The 19,900-nt window shown below is 48.7% G+C and overlaps 1 protein-coding gene and 1 long non-coding RNA gene across 2 annotated transcripts in view; one reads left to right on the top strand and one right to left on the bottom strand.

Moving 5' to 3' along the window:
* Window positions 1-19,900, top strand: part of LOXHD1 (lipoxygenase homology PLAT domains 1) — a 162,619-nt gene that overhangs the window by 10,119 nt on the left and 132,600 nt on the right. The window contains exons 3-4 of the mRNA XM_060613756.3: window positions 2,431-2,511; window positions 4,386-4,570. Coding sequence (XP_060469739.3) covers window positions 2,431-2,511; window positions 4,386-4,570 — 266 coding nt within the window. The remainder of the gene's footprint in view (window positions 1-2,430; window positions 2,512-4,385; window positions 4,571-19,900) is intronic.
* Window positions 5,141-18,152, bottom strand: LOC132665965 (uncharacterized). The gene is made up of 2 exons (XR_009604377.3): window positions 17,179-18,152; window positions 5,141-5,568 (listed from the first exon to the last, which is right to left on the bottom strand). It is a non-coding gene; the product is annotated as an uncharacterized LOC132665965 (long non-coding RNA).

Below are 19,900 nucleotides of genomic sequence, written 5' to 3'. Positions count from 1 at the left end.
AGACAGTGAAGCATGGCGGTCAACTATTTAACAAACACGCTGGAACGCACGCATCCACATTCTCCCTGGCCCTGGGCTCAGGGCCTTTGTGCAGGGCACAGGGAGCTGTCAGTGCTTCTCCAGAAGGAGCTGTGGTCAGAGGCCCCCCCAGGACGCCAGCTGCTCTCCTTCCAAATCACCCTCCTCTTCCCCTGCTCATGGGCACTCGCTGTTTTCCAAATTCCAGGCAGCTCAGCAGATGAAGCCTGACAAGCCTCGAACTCATCCCCCAAGGATTCAGCCCAGGCAGCTGCTGGCCTCGGGGCATGGGGGGCTGTGGAGACAGGACCTGTCGCCGTGTGCATAATCACAGATCTAGATGTACTCCCTTCGGCAAGCTTAGAAAATACATACACGGACCAGAAAACATAAGCAACACTTCATAATACTCTTACCATCGAGACATGATGTTTTGTATAAATCCTTCTTCTTCATTGTTTTTAAAAGCAGCTGGCCTCCCGTGGTGTTCCTACATTTTCTTTTGCAACTGCTTTTTCTTTTAAGCCCATATCATAAACCTGGTCCTGTTCCATTAACATTATAATGGGAGTTTTTGGTGGCTGCGTAATATTCTACCTCACAGCCTCCCAGGGTGGCTATTTCTTAGGGTATTTATCTGGTGTAGAGACCCTTGTCTATTCTACACATTTATTTCCTGGTCTCATAGGTTGAAAATACCTCTTGTTCACTTCCTTATATCCCACCCACACAAGCCTGATGGTGCTTAGATTTGACGTTCCTGTGTTTTCCACGTCGTTGCACATCTGCTCTTACCCTGCAGCACAACATGGGGTTGTTGTTCATCACTTTTGGAGATAAGATTCTCACAGGTATGTGCAGCAACCCCGGAGAAGGGGACCTTTCACTCGAGCAAAAAGCCAGAAGTTTCCATCACTTTCTCCTCCTCCCCCTCGGTGCCCAGACCACAACTTGGGGGCCTCTTTCCCCCCAACAAGGCTGCCTCAGGGTACATTAAAAAAATTTTTTTTAATGTTTATTTTGAGGAAGAGAGATACAGAGTGCGAGCAGGGGAGGGGCAGAGAGAGAGGGAGACATAGAATCCGAAGCAGGCTCCAGGCTCCAAGCTCTCAGCACAGAGCCCGATGCGGGGCTCAAACCCACAAGTCGTGAGATCATGACCTGAGCCAAAATCGGATGCTTAACCGACTGAGCCACCCAGGCACCCCTCAGTGTACACTTTCCACTTAATTGTATGAGATCTGCCCTGCTTTTGGAGGACCTTAGGCCTCATGTCTCACGACATGCCCACCTGAAGGAAACTTCTCGGGACAGACTATTTGCTAAAGTGGGTCTGTTTGCAGAGAACCACAGCTTTGGAGTGTGCAGAACTTCTAGGCCTTCTGTTACCAAGTCTGAGCCTTGTTGCCTTAGAGGGAAGGCTCTTCCCCTCTGTCTTTATTTGGAAGCACAGTGATGGCCTAGTTATTATATGTGTTTGTCTTCCACACTTTTCTTTCCCGTGGGCTGGTGCTGGTGACGGGAGCCCTGGCTGGAAGCCCCGGGGGAGGTCGACGGCTCTCCGGCCTGTGAGGGCGTCGCTGTGTGGGCAGGAAGAGCTGTGAGTGGAACTGGATGGCCGGGTCTGAGCCCACACAGAGGACACAGCAGATGTCCGTGCGAGATTCAGGTTTCTGCTCCCGGAGGACTCCGGGTGAGGCTGCTCCAGCCCTCCTGTGTCTAAGCTGATGCAACCTAGGATGCTCCAGAGTCTGGACCCACCCGGGCAGCTCGTCGAGGAACATCTCAGGTGTACTTGCTTCTGTTCACACGGTCTTTGTGATGCCAGATACGCATTCCCTCACTGCCTGCCTCTCTGGTTGCTGGTTTTTTGGTTGAGCGTTTCCTTTCTTGTTGGAATGGCAGGACCATGGGCCACCACCCAAGCTCCGCATCCGCTTGGGGCTGCCATTGCCACTCCCCCCAGCAAGAGCAAGGCAGGTGAGGAGAGGCCCAGGAACCTGCAGACCCAAGAGCACCATGGCGTTCACTATGGCCTCCTTCCTCCTCCGCTGTCCCAACGCAGAGCAGCCAGAGGGCATTGGGTCATGACTTTGGGGATCCAGGTTCTGATCCTAGATCTGCAATCAATCGGCAGTTTACTTTGTTTGTAAAATGGGGCTAATTGTTGCCCACCATACCTGCCTTAGTGATGCGTGGCAAACATCACAGGAGAACTTGAGTGTGAAAGCAAGGAACGAGTAGTAACCGACCTTGCCCTCTGTCAGAAAGGAGTCTCAGAATGGGAGTGGTTACTCATAGCACTTCCCAGGACTGGGATGGTGGAGGAAGAAGGGGGATGCCAGCCCTTGGCTCTCCTCCCAGGCTTGTGAGCCAAGTGCAGATTACTAAGTGTGCACGTGTTCGTTGTAGGAGTGAATCTGCCTTTGAGAAAGCCAATGTCGACGTCTTCCGGGTGAGAACCAACAACGTGGGCCTCATCTACAAAATCAGGTCAGAATCTGGCCCCTGACCAGGAAGGAAGTGAGATGAAAACCAGTAGATTGGGAACTGATGTCACTACTGACACTTTCTGGATGTCAATTGCTCCCTGGTGTCATTTGAGGGGTGACTGAAGGCCCAGATCTTTCCCACCCATGCTGAGTCATGGCTCCCTAAACTTGCCCATTAGAGATTCACTTCTCTGTGTTGAGACTACTTAAGACAATTTCTCACAAACTTGGGAAATATGCTCTAAGAGGCACTAGCATAGTGGTTAAGAGTGGATTCTGAGTCCAGATTGCCTTGGTTCAAACTTCTGCCTTTCCATTTGCTAGCTGTGGAACTTCGGGCGTTTCCTCTCCAAGCCCCAGTTTCCTCATTTGTAATAACGATTCCTACCACCTAGAGTTAGGGAGGACTCAACAAGTTAGTGCTCAGACGGTAACTGGCACTCAGCAAGTATTAGAGATGCTGGGTCACATTGCAGGGTGCCTTATGACACAGAGCTTGCCTCTCTCTGGGGGCGTCTGTGTGAGTGTGCTGGGAAGGATAATTCTATCAGCCTGGTTGCCAAGGAAGAGTCTTCAATAGCCCTCCTTTCCCCCCTCCTTCCTCCCTCCCTACGACCCACACCCATTCAAGTTCATGCCCATTTGTCAGAATGTCATCATCTGGGGTCTGATTGCATCCAGGCTAGGGCCTGGCTGCCTCAGTCCTAAGTTGTCTTCCTCCCACTAGAAAGTATAGGACCATGCACTGTCTTTCTTGGAAAAAAGGGACAAATGAGGGCCCCGACACTGGTGTGTGAGGGAAGGGTGTGACAAACAGGGAAGGGGAGGGTCGGGAAGAGGGTTTTGCTGTGGGGAAAGGCAACTGCTATGCTGAGGTCCCACTAGGTGCTGGGCTCTGTGCCAGACAGAGGCACACATCCTCGGGCACGTCATGGGTCATCGGTCCATCGGGGCTGTGTGCTGTGATCTGTGTCTGTCCCATGAGGGCCTGCAAAGATAAGGCCCCACTGCAGTGCACAGGGAGGTGATGTTTGGCATAAAGTGAGGTCATGCAGGGGTCAAGGTCTGGGGGAGAAACTGACCTCAGAGAAAAAACTGGGATTGCCAAGGATAAGGGGCACAATCAGAAGTGCAGGAAATTTGGGGGACCAGATTTTGAAGAGTGTGGATCTATGCTGCCCAATCCAGTAGCCCCTGGCCACATGTGGCTCCTGAGTGCTTGAAATGTGGCTACTCCAAATTGAGATGCACCGTACGTATATGAGCACAACGGATTTTTGAAAACTTAGTATGAGAATATAAAATATTGCACTGATAAATTGTCACACGGTTGCATGTTGAAACGATAAATGGATGAAATAGAATGTATTATTAAAATGAACTTCACCTGTTTTTTTTTTTTTTTTTTTTTTTTTTTTTTTTTGCTTCTAGATATCTAGAAAATCTAAACCTATGTACATGGCTCGCACACGCAGCTCATGTGATATTTCTGTGAGGCAACATCAGTGTAGATGGCTACAGGGTATCCTCTGGGTGGAGAGACTAAGGGGGAGTGTCTGGGGGTCTCTGGGGGTCTGGGGATCAGGGAGAGAAGTGAAGCTCAAGATGGTCCCGCTGCAAGCCTGGGCAATCCTGGACTTTCCGTGGAAGGCAATATTACCTTGCAGGTGATGTCACAACGTTAACACTCATTAATAGGCACATCTACCTTGCAAGGTATTCTTATTTTGCAGATGAGGAAACTGAGGCTCGAGGGGGAAAGCGACCGCGACAAAATGAGGGAACCTCTCTTTGGAGTGAACATTTGGGTATGCCAGTGTGGAAGGGTGTCATCTCTTGCTGCCAATGACATGTAGGTGTCTGCCTCTGCCCCAGGATCGAGCATGACAACACCGGCCTGAATGCCAGCTGGTACCTGGATCGTGTGATCGTGACCGACATGAAGCGGCCTCACCTCCGCTACTACTTCAACTGCAACAACTGGCTGAGCAAGGTGGAAGGTGACCGCCAGTGGTGCCGTGACCTGCTAGCCAGCTTCAACCCCATGGACATGCCCCGAGGTCAGTGCCGAGGCGGGCCTTCCTGCCGTCCCTCCCTGCCTGGGCTGGCCCCCATCCCTGTCTTGCTCTGGGCAGTCCCGTGTCCCCTTTGCCACTCCTCCAGGGTCTTCCAGTCGGCTGGGACCCAGCTGAAGCCCCATCTTTTCCACATGACCTCCCCAAGAGCAAGCTTATGTGCTCTGGGGACTCAAGGAAATGGGAAATGCAAACGAACCAGGAGGCATGATGGAGGGGTGGGAGCAGCCCTGGGCATATCCTGTGTTTTCAACACCTCTTGTTGATGGGTATCTACCTAGAGTCCTCTCTGAGTTCAAAGGCAGCTGCCTCCGTCTTCCTATCTCTTTGCCCTTCTTCTGATGCCCAGAGGAAGGTGAGCTACGGCCAGGGCAGGGCAGATGGGAATCAGAACTCACAGCTACAGGGGCTCCATCAAGCTGTCCCTACCTCCTCCTGATTCTATGAGGAGGGAAACGACTAATTTCAAGTGCATCTCTGGCCAAAGGCCTTAAGTTCAGGCATTTTAGCTCAACAGGAGGCGGGGGAACAAATCATGTAAAAACACACACCGTATCCCGTGGCCTGTTTTAATCACACTCTGTCCCCTAAAGTTCTGACCTCACCTCATTATTGGACATAGTTGCCTTTCCAAAAACGGAGACATAACACGTGGGCACCACCATCATAGCACCTTGCTTGCAGAGTGTCATAGACTTTTGGAGGTGAAGGCATTTGATAGCCATGTGACTTTGCCGGGGTCGCTCAGCAGAGTAACAGAAGGCGGACGCACTTCTTAGATTCTGCCTTCCAGCGTGTGCCCTGTGGTCTCCAGGTTCCGTCCTCTCTTGCAGCCCAGCTGGGCAGAAATAAGCATATTCTGTGTCCACTGGGCTTCAGCTCGCCTTTCTCTGTCTACCTCTGATTTCCTACCTTCCAGCTGATCTTCAACTTGCCTTGTTCCTCTGTGGCCCCCACCATAATTCCTTGCAACTTCACTGTTTCTTTAAAAAAAAAAAAAAAAGAGTTGCTATTAATCTTTCTCTTATGACAAAAGCCAAATTTGACCATTGTAGAAAATTTAGAAAACAGAAACATGCAAACATTAAAAAAAAAAAAGAATACCTGTAATTCCATCATCTGGAGAAACATCACTGGTGACATGTTTGTGCCCCCATTTCTAGTCTCTTCTATGCATAGTTTGAGAGAATGGGCTGGTACCACATCCTGTTTTAGAGCATGTTTGTTTCGATGCCATTAAATATGGCTCAACACCCCTGCTTGCAGTGGCTGTGAAGTGTCCTTGTATAGAGGGGCACCATCATCCATTCACTGAATCCCTTATGTTGGACATTGACATCGTGTCCCCCTCTAAAATTTTATTGTTGATATAAATAATACACCCAAATCTTTGCACAGACAAACGATTCTTTCCTTAGGATAAATTCCTAAATAGAATTTCCAGGTCAAATAGAATGCACATGATTAAAGCTTTTAATGGGCATTTCCAAAATGCCGTAGAAAGGGTACATCAGTGCACAACCCCACCAGCTATGCAAAAGCACCCACTCTCCTCACCCTCAATTCTTAGTATTGTTTAATTTTCTAATTGGCTAGGAAAGGGGGTTTTACAATGTTCTCTCTTTGGTTATTGGTCAGGCTGGATATTTTTCATGTGTTTATTGTGTTTATTGGTCATTGGTGTTGTGTGTGTGTGTGTGTGTGTGTGTGTGTGTGTGTGTGTGTGTGTGAATTATCTGCCCATACCCTATGCCTGTCTTTTCAACTGGGGTGAATTTCATAGATTTTCCTCAAAACTTTACGTATCTTTACTTCTTGATCCAGTCTCTTTACTAGGAAAAATCCTTAGCAAGTTGTCAAGCTGGCTATCTTCCTGTCTATTCTCCCAGGCTCCCCTTTTTTTTTGGCCTTTTCCCACTATTTAGTTCTTCATGCTACTGTTTGCTTTGGTCACATGAAAATCTAGGGTTCCCCTGTTAGAAGAGCTTCTGAGAATCACCATTAAGAAAGAATTCATGTGACCCCATGGTTCCCCAGCTTTCCACAAGAATCATCCAGGGTAGTGTTCTTGCCTCTTAAAGGAAAGACCTTGTCCCTGAATCAGACTGCCTGGGCCTCCTGCCCTTTTATGAGCTGGAGGCACTGGATTTTTAGTAATTCCAGGCTGGATTCTGAAAGAAGGAATGAAAAAGGGGATCTTCGAATATTCAGAGGACTGCGTTGGTAAACAAAAGGTAAACTCTCTTTGCTTTTCACCTGGAATTATACCCACTTGATATTTGGTTGCTGCAGGGGAGCCTCTAATGGTCAAAATGGGGAAGATAATTATTTCTTCATCCATGCAGTTTGACAGATGAAAATACTTTAAGTCGTGGGATGGGGGCTTAAGAAGGGGACTTTTTAGTGCATATTTCATCCTTAGTGAGTCATTAGCTGGGTAGCTTTGCTCCTCTCTCCCCACCTCCAGGACCATCTCCTGAAGCTCTGTCTGATAAATAGCTGGAACCTTCTTTTTTTCCTGCTCTTCAAGGAGGGTAGGTGTTCTAGGCTGACCGACTGACCTTTTGGCCAAGGTGATCAGTAGAAAATGGCAGGGGCAGAGGGACTGGACCTTGATCAGGTTTCTAGATGGTTCCTCTATAGGGGATCTCATATATCATGCTTAGTTAGAGACACGGCACCTGTGGTTGCTGGCGAGCTGTGTAGCTTTAGGACTGCTGCCCTGGCAAGAACATTACCCTTCCTGCATGACGCAGTGCCTGACGTTTGCCACGGGGATGACTTTTCCTTCTCTGGGTTCTCTTTAAACATGGGAAAATGCCCCGCATATTCCTAGTACGTCGGGGTGAACGCCTGGTCAGGGCCACCCTTTTCCTTCATGGAGCCCATGGGGTAAAGGTAGCCATGAGAAAAATCAGGGACAGGAGGTTCCAAAAGAAGGAAGGGGATGATGACTAACTCAGTTACTGTGGAATGAAGTTGTGTGGGTGGAAGATCCTAGAGCCCAAGTTCAATTTCTCAATTGTTCTCAATTGGTTGGTAAAATCGCTACACCTGGCACCTTAAGAAAACCAGGTAGCAGAGCCAACCCAAACCCTTCACCTTTCGGTTTCCTTTGTATCTGACTGCCAAGCCTGGGGGGATCTGTTGCTGGGGACCAGGGAGACAGGCTGTGGTATCCCCTCAACCACTGGACGCTCCCGAACCCCAGCTGCTCACATTCCATCTTCAAGAGTCTTGCCTTATTCAAGTAAGCAATTTTCTTTGTTTACTTATTCTTCTTTAACTCACTTTTGGCAACTTATATATTTACTTGTAAATTTATTTTTAAAAGAAAGCAGATATCACTATCACAAAAAACTGTTATCAATTCCTGTAAATATCAGCACATGTGAAAACAAATACATAACGTTAGATAACCCTCCTGTATCACCATTAGCATCCTGTGTGCCACCTGTGGTGTGCAAACTGCACCCTGGGAAACACTACCAGCCCTGAGCTGTGAGGAAGGGAAAGTAGAAGTGGGGAGGAGGGGAGAAGGGCTGGTAGGGTATCTGGGCTGTCCTCTTCAAGAGTCCTTGGCTTCACTTCATCCCTAGCACTTCTGGGGGAGGCAATGTGAAGGATGGCAGGCAGGTGTTAATTGCACAGAGGACTGAACTGAGGGCTCAGAGAGGTGGTGATTCATCTAATACCAACCAGCCAACCACTGATAGAGCTGGGACTAGAATGCGAGGCTCCTAATTCTTGGAATGGGCTTCCTGTGTCTCCAAGACCAAGGGCAACCAACCTGGCCCCTAAGAGATCAGGGCTTGAAGGATCACAGCTAGGGCTCATGGGGGTTAGTAGGACCAGTCGACTGTCACAGGGATCCTTTCCACAGCGTCCACATCAGTTGCTTCTCCAGCCTTGGTTTGAATCCAGCCTTTCTTGACGGTGGATGGTTCCCAACCACCCAGCTCAGCCATCCCAGTGCTAAGGGGCACTGGTTTTCAGAAAGCTCTTCCTGCAATTAAACCCCATACACTCTCCCTGGGACTTCTGCTTGTCCATTGCAGTCCTCTGCTAACAAACACCCTGGATGTTTTCATGTCTGCCTTTCAGCCATGTGAAGAAAGGCTGCCCTCCTCTCAGGACTGCATCCCCAGGTTCCTTGGCCTCTCCTCTTGTGGCTTATGTCCAGCCTGCATCCCTGAGTAGCTCTGGTTTGTCAGTGATCCCCAGGAATGTACCTCCTAGGCAAGAACCCTGTGTTCCGGATTGGCAGGTGGCGGGCGGGGGGGTGGTGGCAGGGGGAGTGGACTCCTCAGAACAAGAGTGCCTAGGTCTCCCTGACTCCATTATCCTACTTCTTCTAAAAAATTATTATTATTGCAGTAAGACATAGATAAAATTCACCATCTTAACCATATTTAAGTGCATTATTCAGTGGCATTAAATAAATTAATTATTGGGTATCCATCACCACCATCCATCTCCAGAACTTGCTCATCTTCCCAAACTAACACTCTGTGCCCATAAAATAGCTCCCCTTTCCCATTTCTTCCAGCCTTGGGCAACCTCTGTTCTTTCTTCTGTCTCTATGAATTTGACTACTTAGGAATCTCATATAAGTAGAATCATACAATATTTGTTCTTTTGTGACCGGCTTATTTTACTTTAGCGTAATGTCTTCAAGCTCCATTCATGTTACAGCATGTGTGGGAATTTCATCTCTTTACAGGGCTAGATGATATTCCATTATATGCACAGCCCCTATTTTATTTATCCAGCCATCTGTCGATGGACATTTGGGTTTTTTCCAGCTTTTGGCTATTGTAAATAACACTGCTATGAACATTGTATACAAATAGCTGTTGAAGTTCCTGCTTTAATTTCTTTTGGGTACAGGCCCAGCAGTGGAGTTATTGGATCAGGTAGTAATTCTGTGTTTAACTTTTTTGAGGAATAGCCATACTGTTTCCTACAGCAGCGACATCATTTTGCTTTCCCAGTAACAGTGGACAAGGGTTCCAACTTCTCTACATACTCACCAATACTTGTTATCTTCTGGGTTTTTAAAATAATAACCACAGTTAGTGATGCTGAACATCTCTTCTTGTGCTTATGGGTCATTTGTACATTTTCTTTGGAGAAATGTCCATTCAAGTCCTTTGCCCATTTTAAAGTTGAGTCGTCTGTTTTTATTGTTGAGTTGTATGGGTCTATCCAAAATATATTTGGGGGTATTAATCATTTATCAGAGGTGATTGATTTACAATTATTTTCTCCCATTCCATGGGTTGCCTTTTCACTCTGTTGAAAGAGTTTTGTTGGTGCACAATAGCTTTTAATTTTTATGAAGTCCAATTTATTATTTTTTCTGTTGTTGCCTGTGCTTTTGGTGTCATATCCAAGAAATCATCACCAAACCCAATATCATGAAGATTTTGCCCCATGTTTTCTTCTAAGAGTGTTATACTTCTACATCTTACATTTAGGTCATTGATCCATTTTGAGTTAATTTTTGTGGACATTATAAAATAAGAGTCCAATTTCATTTTTTTGCACATGGAGAACCAATTTTCCTAGCATCATTTGTTGTAAAGACTGTCCCTTCCCCCACTGAATGGTTTCACACTCTTGTCAAATATCATTTGGCCATATTCACAAGGGCTTATTTCTGGGTTCTTTATTCTGTTCATTGACCCAAATATCTGTCCTGAAGTCTACTGCACTGTTTTGATTACTGTAGCTTTGGACGGAGTTTGGAAATCAGGATGTGTAAGACTTCCAACTTTGTTCTTTTCTTTTAAGATTGTTTGGATATTCAGGCTCCCTTGATGTCCTGCTTCTTTTCATCCATCCTACATTTTCATTAACCGTTTTTCACAGTGACAATATATCACATTGACTTTGAGGCCAAAGGGCTCTTATTCCCCCCAAAAGAAAAGATGAAAATGCTGTCTCCACCCCAAGTCCTCAGTTCTTGCCCAGGACTTCAAGGCTTCTGGAGAAACATCCTGGATTGTCCTGACTCATTCCCACATGAGTCAGCAGGAGCGGGTATCCCATTCTTGGCTGGCTCCCCTCCACATCTTAGTGGGAAGGTCCAGGAGACACCACACCTCCTGATTAATAGTCTCAGACATACATTCACACTACTAGGGAGCTAGCAGCCATCTCTATGGTCATCTCCCTCTTAGAGTGGGTGTCAGGGGTCCTGGTACCTTCTCGGGTCTGGGGAGGGTTGGCAGCCGTTTTTTCAGCATGTCTGCATCAACTATCCCTGGGAACACAGTCTTGGCTCTCGAACCACTCCAGAATTGTAGTGAATTTTCCCTCCTGCCATCTGCCTCTTGGCATCCCCCCATTGCCATGCATGCCTGACTCTCTTCCGAGAGGATTTCCATCTAGAATGGCTGCCCCTCTTGACAACCCAGAACCCAGAGGGGCAGGGTAGCTGCATTGACAGCTATACACTGAGGGCAGCCCCTGGCCAGAATCTCAGCACAGTCTCCCAGGCCTCGAAGTGAAGCATCACCATTAGCAGCTGTCATTGGTCATGCCCTTCTGCTCCCCAAGCTGCTCTGAAATGCTGAGTCTGGGGTAAGGATATCACCCTTGCCTTCCAGTTGCTTGCAGTCCAGTGAGGACACAGACCATCATAGTACGAGCTACCCTCAAGGGGAGTGGAAAGTATCACATGGTCCACAGCTCCATGCCTCAAGTCATAAGAGCCCTAGGTTCAAATCCCCAAACGCTACCTTCTAGCTATGTGACCTTTGGACAAAATACTTCTGTAGTCTTGTGTCTTCATATGTATACACTGTACAAATCCACAGCACTCCTAGGAGGTAAGGTCTATTATTTTCCCCATTGTATACCTGCAACAAAGGTCAAGGTGAGCATGCATAGAGCACTTCCCACCTCTCCCTGTGTTCCTTAGTCCCATTCTTAGTCCCAGTTCCCATTTGTCAACGTGTTTGCTCAGATCGTGTTGGCTCCAGTGTCTGGCAGGCGGTGTCTCTGAAAGCTGTTCTCTCCAGCACTAATAAACCATGAGGAAGTTTCAAGGGACCCATAGGAAACAGGTCTGAGAATGAGACATTCTCTCCCCACCTGCTCCCAGATTGTGGAGAGAAGCCAGACTGCTGACAGAAGTTTCTGGGGTTTGGGCCCTGTCCCATCAAGCCCCACAAGGACCCAGGAGGACTGCTCTCCCCAGAGCCCCAGAATCCTGCCTGCCTGCTGCCTGGAAGGGGTATCCTTGCTCCCACGCTTCTGTGTCAAGTTGGTTAGAGAGAAAACTGTGGATCTCCTACTAAAACATACCTCAGGGTCAGGAAATGTCAGAACCAGTGCCTTCCTGGTCCCCCTCCCCCCACCTGCTCTCTTTTATCCTATACTTCAGTCTTCTCTGTGCTACCCAAACCCCACTGCGGGGGAAGCCCCAGCCTCTCTGGAAAGCACTGGCTGCTCCCTCACCTCGGGTGTTCCTCCTCCAAACTCTGGAGAAATTGAAGTCTGTGCCATCCACTGAAGTGGATTTTCAGGGGGTTCCCCCAACCCAACTGCATCAAGGATGTGTAAGGAATCTCAGGGCAGAGAGGAGGAGCTTTTCAGCCTGCTCCTTGAGATGTAGGCATGATCCGGCCAGTTCGTAGCCAGAAGGAGCCACCATGGCTGATGGGGTGGTTGTAGCCCCCAGGGATTTTGAGATGGCTAAATGGCTGAGACACTCCGTATCTCAGGGACTGCTGTTGGCCTCTTTGGGTGCTAACTGCTGACTATGTGTCTATCTGGGCTCTCCAGCCAAGCTCAGGTTTCTCTGGGCATAACACTGGGGTCTACCCACCTGGTGATTTATTTCTCTTGTACCTGCCAACTTGGTCACTGGCACTAAGGGACTTGAGTGAAGATTAGTAAAAAACAGACATGTGTGTGAGTGTGTATGTGTGTGTGAGTGTGTGTGTGTATGTGTGTGTGTGTGTGTGTGTGTAGACACAATCACTTATGAAGGCCAGCAGCAGAGATGGGTGAAAAAAGCTCTACCACGGAGTGGGTGGCAGATAACAGGATTCTAGTCTTGCCCTTTGGTAACTGTGTGCCTTAGGCAGGTTACTTGTCCTCTCTGGGCTGCTTCCTCATCTGACCAGAAGGCTGGGCTAGACGTTCTCCGAGGTCCTTTATAGCACTGGCTTTCTCTGGTATTCTGCTAGCTAAATGCCTCCTTGTCTCTGTTACCTGGCTTCGGGTCTCCCACTCCCCGAACTCACTCCCTTGATGAACCTTGATGTTGTTACTTCTGGTTTGACATTCATGGGCACGGCACCCAGGTGCAACTGGTGACTGTGCTACAGAGTTGCACAGGCTGAGAGCACAGGGCTGCCCATCCTTCTGGCCCCAGAGAGGCTCAGGACACATCTCTGGGACTGAAGAGGGCCAGACCTGTTTAAGACAGACCCTGCCTGGCCTTCTCACTGCCAATATGATGTCATTTCCTGCTTCCTGGACAAGTAATTGTTCTCATCCCAGCACCAACCCACAAACCCGCCCACCTTAAAAAGCACTGAGATGATCACGTGGCTGAAATTAGTACTGAGCCCACACCACATTGCTTCGGGAAAGTTCTGCCAACTTGGCAATGCGACAGGCCTCTGAAGCCAAGAGCTGAGTTCCAGCTGGCCTGGGGGCTGTTCACACCCCAGGGCTGTCAGAACCCAGGCACAACAGCTCATCGATGTTGCAGACCCAGGCCTCGCAGACAGCGGAGGAGGCCCTGAATTCAGAAGGGCCCTGTCTGAAGTGGGTCCTGTCACTCCCCATTCTCAGTGGAGCCTGTTCCCTAGGAGCATTTATCTTCTTTGGTGGGTTAATAATAAACATGGCTGCAGCCAATGTTGTGCTGTGTCCCAGAGAGACCGAGGGGCTGGCCGTTGAAGGGAAGGGGGTCCATGAGAAGTTGCAACCACTGGGGAGGCGGGCCTGGAGCGTGCAGGTTGGGGAGTGGCGAATTCCCCCTTTTCTTCCAGATTCCAAGTCTGGAGCTTTTTCTTTCTTCCTTTCTTCCTTTCTTTCTCTATTCCTCCCTCCCTCCCCACCTTCCTCCATTCCTCTCCTCCTCCTCTCCTCCCTCCCTTTCTTCCTTCCTTCCTTCCTTCCTTCCTTCCTTCCTTTTTTCCTCCTCCCCATCTTCCTTCTTTTTCTCCTCCCCCTTCTTCTTCCTTTCCTTCTCCTTCTCCTCCTTCTCCTCCTCTTCCTCCTCCTTCTCTTTTGCTATAGCAAATAGGACAGCTAATGTTGAGGCTGAAAGCTGCCCATAGGCCAGCTAGAACAGGTAGAAATGGGACTGTGTTTGTCCAGCATAATCACTGTTTCCACTCCCAGTGATTTTGTCAGGCAACTGGGTTATAATTTTGTTAGAGCCCACACTGTGCTACACAGTCATTATCACACAGCTCCAGATGTGCACCCAGTCTTGGCAAGACCATGCTGGGCATGGTGCCCACGGTGCATTTGAAGAAGTGATTGGACGAGAAAGGGCTCATGATTAACATTTTAGGGGCATGTGCACATTTCGCTGACCTGCGGTGGATTATGATGGGCCTGCCTGAGAACTGCCTGGTGCCAAAGCAGATGCAGCATGAAAGCAGCCTGGGTGATTGATGCAGAAAGCACCTATCATGAGGGCTCTATCACACAAGCCGGCAGCCCTGACTTATTTCCACATTCTACAGGATGACACCACAGAGCAATTAAATCATTGATTTTAAAAAATATAGCTCTCTGGCTCAGAATGCACATGAGACTATATACCCTGAGTTCTAGTTCTCGCTTTGCCACCAGTAGCGATGAGACCCGAGGCAGATCTCAGTTTCGCTCCCATCCTCAGTTTCTTCCTCTATAGAATGGGTGCATTAGGTGGCCTCTGGGGGTCTTTTTAGGATTAGTAGAGTGTCATATCCAAAGAGAGAAGGACGGGTCTGGGGCTAGCCCTCCTCCATGGGGCAGGGGAAATTGGCTTTTGGTGACCTCCCTTCTGCTGCGGACACTTCTTCCTCATTCCACTCCCACCCCAATACTTACTATTCTTCTGCATAGTGTCTGTCTCCCCACTGTGGGCTTAGTCCCTGGACTCCCCTTCTCTGTGGTCAAAACCTGGCCCTGCCACTCTACTGGTTGGGTAAGCATGAGCAGATGTCTTAAGTTCTGTGCCTCTATTTCTTCATCTGTAAAGTGGGGATAACATTAATTCCCACTCATAAAGTGGTTGGGCTGATTAATTGGGGAAATGTACATAAAGACTGACTGTAGTGCTGGACATAGAGTAAGCGCTCAGTAAACGAGTATTGTGGTGGTGGTTATGATCCTGATGCTTTACCTTCTTCTTCCCCTACATCCAGGCTTATTCTGACTCTGAGATGCATAGACTCAAGATTCTGGCCTTTCAGAATCAGATAGGACTTTGGAGCCACTCAGTGCCGGGATCGCCTCTAAAAGGCAGCAGGCTCATCTAGACAACTGGAAACAGGCTGATGACCTTGATTTCAGTTAAAGCCCGCAGGGAGTGCCTCTTTTCCAAACACTTTTCCTTCTCCCCGATGTGTCCCCTCAACTCAGCTCAAACGTTATCCAAAGCCCTCTGAGCTAGATTTGCTGTGGATGCCAGTTGGGAGTTGCTGTTCCTTTGACCTCTAGGGAGGGGGTCCTGGGCCCATGGACTCAGAGCTGGACTCAGAGCGAGAGGGCTTTGGGGTGGGGGGAGCTGGGCCAGTCCTGCATCACTCTCCTCCTCTGAACTTCCCAGCAGCTCCCCGCCCACCCCATCTGCTCCCACCTAACATTGCAGAAAATCATCTCCGGAAAGAGTGGGAAGAAGAGAACTGTTTCCAATGAGGCCCCAGTGACGAGTATCAGAGAATTTCAGGACCAGAAGGGACCTTATCTGCTCTTCCTCCATTTTGCAGAACACAGAAGCCTTGGAAAGTTAAGCCACCTGCTCTTGGTGACACAGTGTGGGCAGAGCTAGTGCCCTGGGCCCCTGATGCCACCTTGTGCTCCTCCGATGTCATTCAGTGATTCAATGGGCACTATTTGGGAATCTTCTATGTACCAGATCCTTTGCTCAGGATAAATATGTACAGACCTTTCTCTCTAGAAACTTAGCAACTAGAGGGGAGAGGGTCAAGCCAGGAAATAGTGAGTGCAAAAAGATAGAATGTTCTTATTAGGGATTGACCTGTATCACTAGAAGCATAGAGGAAGGAGGAATCAGTAAGGCTTCATAGAGTAAGTGATGCCCAATTGAGACTTCATAGTTGAGATGGAGTTTGCTAGGCTTTCAACAGAGGGAGGTTTTCAAATAGGTGTTTATAATAACACTCCCCCCCCACCCCATTTATGGAGAGTACTTTCTCAGAGCTGCATTTTGTGTACATGTTATGATACAGACATTGCCTTGGGCCTGATCCAGCTGTGGGTGTCCATTCCAGCCACCAATGTTTTCCTGCCGGACCCTTCCCCTGAGCCCCAAGCTTCGGCCAGGGTGGTGCAGGGGTGTCAGAGAAGGGGTTCCCACCTACCTGGAGCTGAATGTCTATCAGGTGGCCCCTGCCTTTGTTTTTCCTCTTCCTTCATCCAGTCCTCAACCCTCCCCCTAGCCTCCTAGCTGCCCAGACCAGCAAGCTCAAAGGTTTCTGGTACCAAAGCCAGCTTGAGGGTGTAAGGATGTCCATTATGTGCATGGGTTTTCCTCAAGCTGGCAGTTCTCAACAGCTCCTTCCAGACCATACAGGGCATGAGTTATTCAAATTGAATATTCAATTGAAGTTTAGGTGACTTCAATCTTTAGTTTTCAATTGCAGGGAAAAGAAAAATGGCTGTTGTATAAATTATTAAAAGTACAAATAAGCAAGAATTCGAATAAGAATAAAATCTTCCATAATCCCATTACCCCAAAATGATAATAGCTAAAATTTATTGGGCATTCACTCAATGTCAGATATCATTGTAATCACTATCTATCTGTCTATCTCATCTTCACAATACCATGACAGATATATTATTATTATTATTATTATTATTATTATTATTATTATACTCATTTTATGGGTAAAGCAAACTGAGGCACAGAGTGGTTAAGTAATGTGCATACAAGTGAAGGGCCCAAGAGTAAACCCAGAACCTTGAACTTAATCCCTGTGTAGGAGAGCCTCGGAGACACTGCTGTTAACATTTTGGTGAATCTCCTTCCCGTGCTTTTTTACGCATGAATGCATTAAACACTACATACTGACGGAAAGTAGTGTTGTATCACAGTTGACTTTGTAACTAGGTTTTTTCACTGAATACTAAAACATTGAATAATCTCCTAAACCATTATTTTAAATGGCCACATGGGTGAATATCATAATTCACCCCAACAATCCCCCATTCTGGATATTTTTAGGTTGTTCTCAATTTTTTGTCATTAACGATGCTGTGATAGACATCTTTACAGGTCATCTGTGAACACAAGTATTTCCTCATATAAATGAATTGTTAGGCACAGGGACTGAATTGCTAGCTCCGGGATTTGCAGAATGTTAAGCCTTTTGACAGGCAGCACTCACCTGCCCTCCAGGAAGGCTGTGTGGTATTCTGGTTCCTCCAGCAGCTTATGAGAAGTGCATTGGAGGACGATAAGCTCCTGCAGCAGAGTGGAATCTGGGTTGGAAAGGGAAGAAATGGATGAGATTGCTGGGGTGTGCAGGTTGAAGGGGAGGGTCTGCTGTAGAGCCACATGAGGGGGAGCCAAGGGAGACGAGTGACTGAGGGGTGTGTGGAAATAGCTCTGCGGGGCTTGGCAGTGAACTGGATAAGAGGGGCTGAGCGCAGTGAGATAAAAGGAGAAAAAGCCTACCTACTCCATACTCTTTCAATACCTGATCACATCAGGCTTACGTCACAGCTTCCCAAAAAGATGTGCTAGCTGTCTATGATTTGGGGGTAAAACAAAGGACGGAGTATTTTTTCTTGATTACCACCTGGGAGCAACTGTTAATGACTGACCAATGTTTTTTTGTTTTTGTTTTTTACATTTTATTTATTTTTGAGAGAGAGAGAGAGAGAGCACAAGTGGGGGACGGGCAGAGAGAGAGGGAGACACAGAATCCAAAGCAGGCGCCAGGCTCCGAGCTGTCAGCACAGAGCCCGGTGCGGGGCTCGAACCCACAAACTGTGACATCATGACCTGAGCCAAAGTCAGTTGCTTAACCAACTGAGCCACCCAGGCACCCCGGCTAAGCAGTGTTTTAATGTCCTTGTGTAACCAGGCTCAGCTTCGTTCACCCCATGGCCTGTGCTTGAGCACGTGTTAAGTGCCAAATAAATGATACAGGCCACAGGAGTTCTGGAATGGAACACCCTGGGCCTGGGAGGTGGGCTTTCAGCTAGACCTTGTGGGGTGGGCGAAAGGACAGATGAGAGTCAACCCTCCTGCCCGGACCTCTTGAGTCCGGGCTTCACCCTTTCTAACTGTGGGAACTTGATGAGGTTTCTTAACCTCTTGCTTCCATTCTCTTCTCAGTAAGCAGTGACCACAGTAGTAATAGGGTCTGTCATCTTGAGGATTACATGAGAAACAGATGTGACCGGCCCACAGTCAGTCCTCAGTAAGCATCAGAGGCTCTTACCAGCTTGAGGCGTGCATGTGTCTACAAGGGCAGCAAGATTGAGGGTATTCTCCAGAAAGCAGAGAAGTTCCAGTCCTACTTGAAGAAGCGGACGAATCTGGGTGAGCGATTCGGGCCTCTGGACCCAAGGGAAGGAAGAGGAAACGTTCTGGGGGCAGCAACAGGGGAGGGAGACTTGAGTCTGGGGACCTGGTTCACTGCTCAGTGGCCAAGAAGCAGTTCCCCACGGGTAGCCTTGCGGCCCATCCTTTGGGTCCGTGGACACTCCTCCCAGCACCGGTGCAGGCAGGCTGGAGGAGCTGGGGGCCTTCCCTGGCTGGAGGAGAACATTCCCCTCGCCCCCATCCCCAGGGCAGCCCTGCTTCACGTCTCTCGCTTGTTTCCGTGTTCTCCCCTGGCACTTCCCCAGTGCCTGGCTCTGGGTGAGTGGAAGTGATAGGTGCCAGGGAGCAGCCGTGGCCTCGGGTGGGGGGCGGGAGGGAATCAGGTGCAGCCAGCCTCCTGCCACCCCTTCCCACCGCTCACCCGCAGGGCAGGGCGAATGAAGCCACTGTCTAAATACTCTAAATATGCACGACCTGAGAATGGGGGGCGAAGGCTAGGGAAAGAAACACCCTGTGGCAATTCAGGATCACTTCATTCATGATTCCCAGCTTCCTAAAAAAGCTTGGGCCACGTGAGCTACTGCGAGGCACAAATCACGTTGGGTGTGGGATGGTCCCTTCCTTGGCAAGCAGGACGGAGGCTTAGTTTCCGGGCATTTGCTTGACTCCTGTCATCGGGAACGTGACAACCAGCTTAGCCCAGCTCAGCGCCGAGATTTGGGGGATCCGGCCCACTCATGGCTGTGCCTCCCCCACGTCGCCCAGGGTGGTTCTCTCAGATGTGTCCTGTCGCTGCTGTGTGCTGACTGTTCCAGACAGAGCGCAGGCGAGGCTGTGGGGGTGGTTGGCGCACCAGGCGCAGGAGGCAGCTCGGGCCTGCCAGTGCCTGCCTTTTCTGGAAGCCCACACAGGCAGCTTCCGGCTGGCCCACAGGGGACACAGTTCCTGTTTAGAGGGAGCAGGCCTGTGCCTCTGCCATGGAGGCTACAGAGGAAAGAAGGGGCAAGGCTGGGCTTGTGGATCCTCTGGGCAGGGCAAGCAGGGCACAGACAGCCATATGCTGTGGCCTTGAGGGCCATCTGTCTTTAGGCTGCTGCTAATGCCATCCGTGCAGTACCCCCAACTCGATTCTGTTTGGCTCTGAGAGGTACCATGTAATTACCTTAATCTCTGGTCTATTTCCCTTCTTGTATGTTGTTCAGATCAATGCTCAAACTACTTTGGTGTCTTTGAGCTCACACTGACCTTCAGCAAAAGGCAACTACTCCCTGAAAGGTAGTGTTCCTGGGTTCAGACATGCAGGTTGTGCACTGCACAATTGAGACTATGTAAAGAGACATCTTTCACATCATAGAGGTTGTAGGTTTGTGTATTTATGATGACAGTTATCCAACAGATGGCAGTAAAGTGTCTTGAGGAAGGAAGCCTTTTTCTAATTTGTCGAAAGGCACCCTATGAACTAATGGTAGCTCCCTAAAAGGCCAGACAGAAATCAGTTCTAGGGAGAATGTTAATAGCATTGATTAAACCACAGGCCGACCTCAGAACTGGCTAGG

This window comes from Panthera onca, chromosome D3 (genome assembly GCF_046562875.1).
Source record: "Panthera onca isolate mPanOnc1 chromosome D3, mPanOnc1 haplotype 2, whole genome shotgun sequence".
In the NCBI taxonomy this organism is placed as follows: domain Eukaryota; kingdom Metazoa; phylum Chordata; class Mammalia; order Carnivora; family Felidae; genus Panthera; species Panthera onca.
Note: the sequence above shows the minus strand (reverse complement) of the source record. Positions and strands in the feature narration are given on the sequence as shown.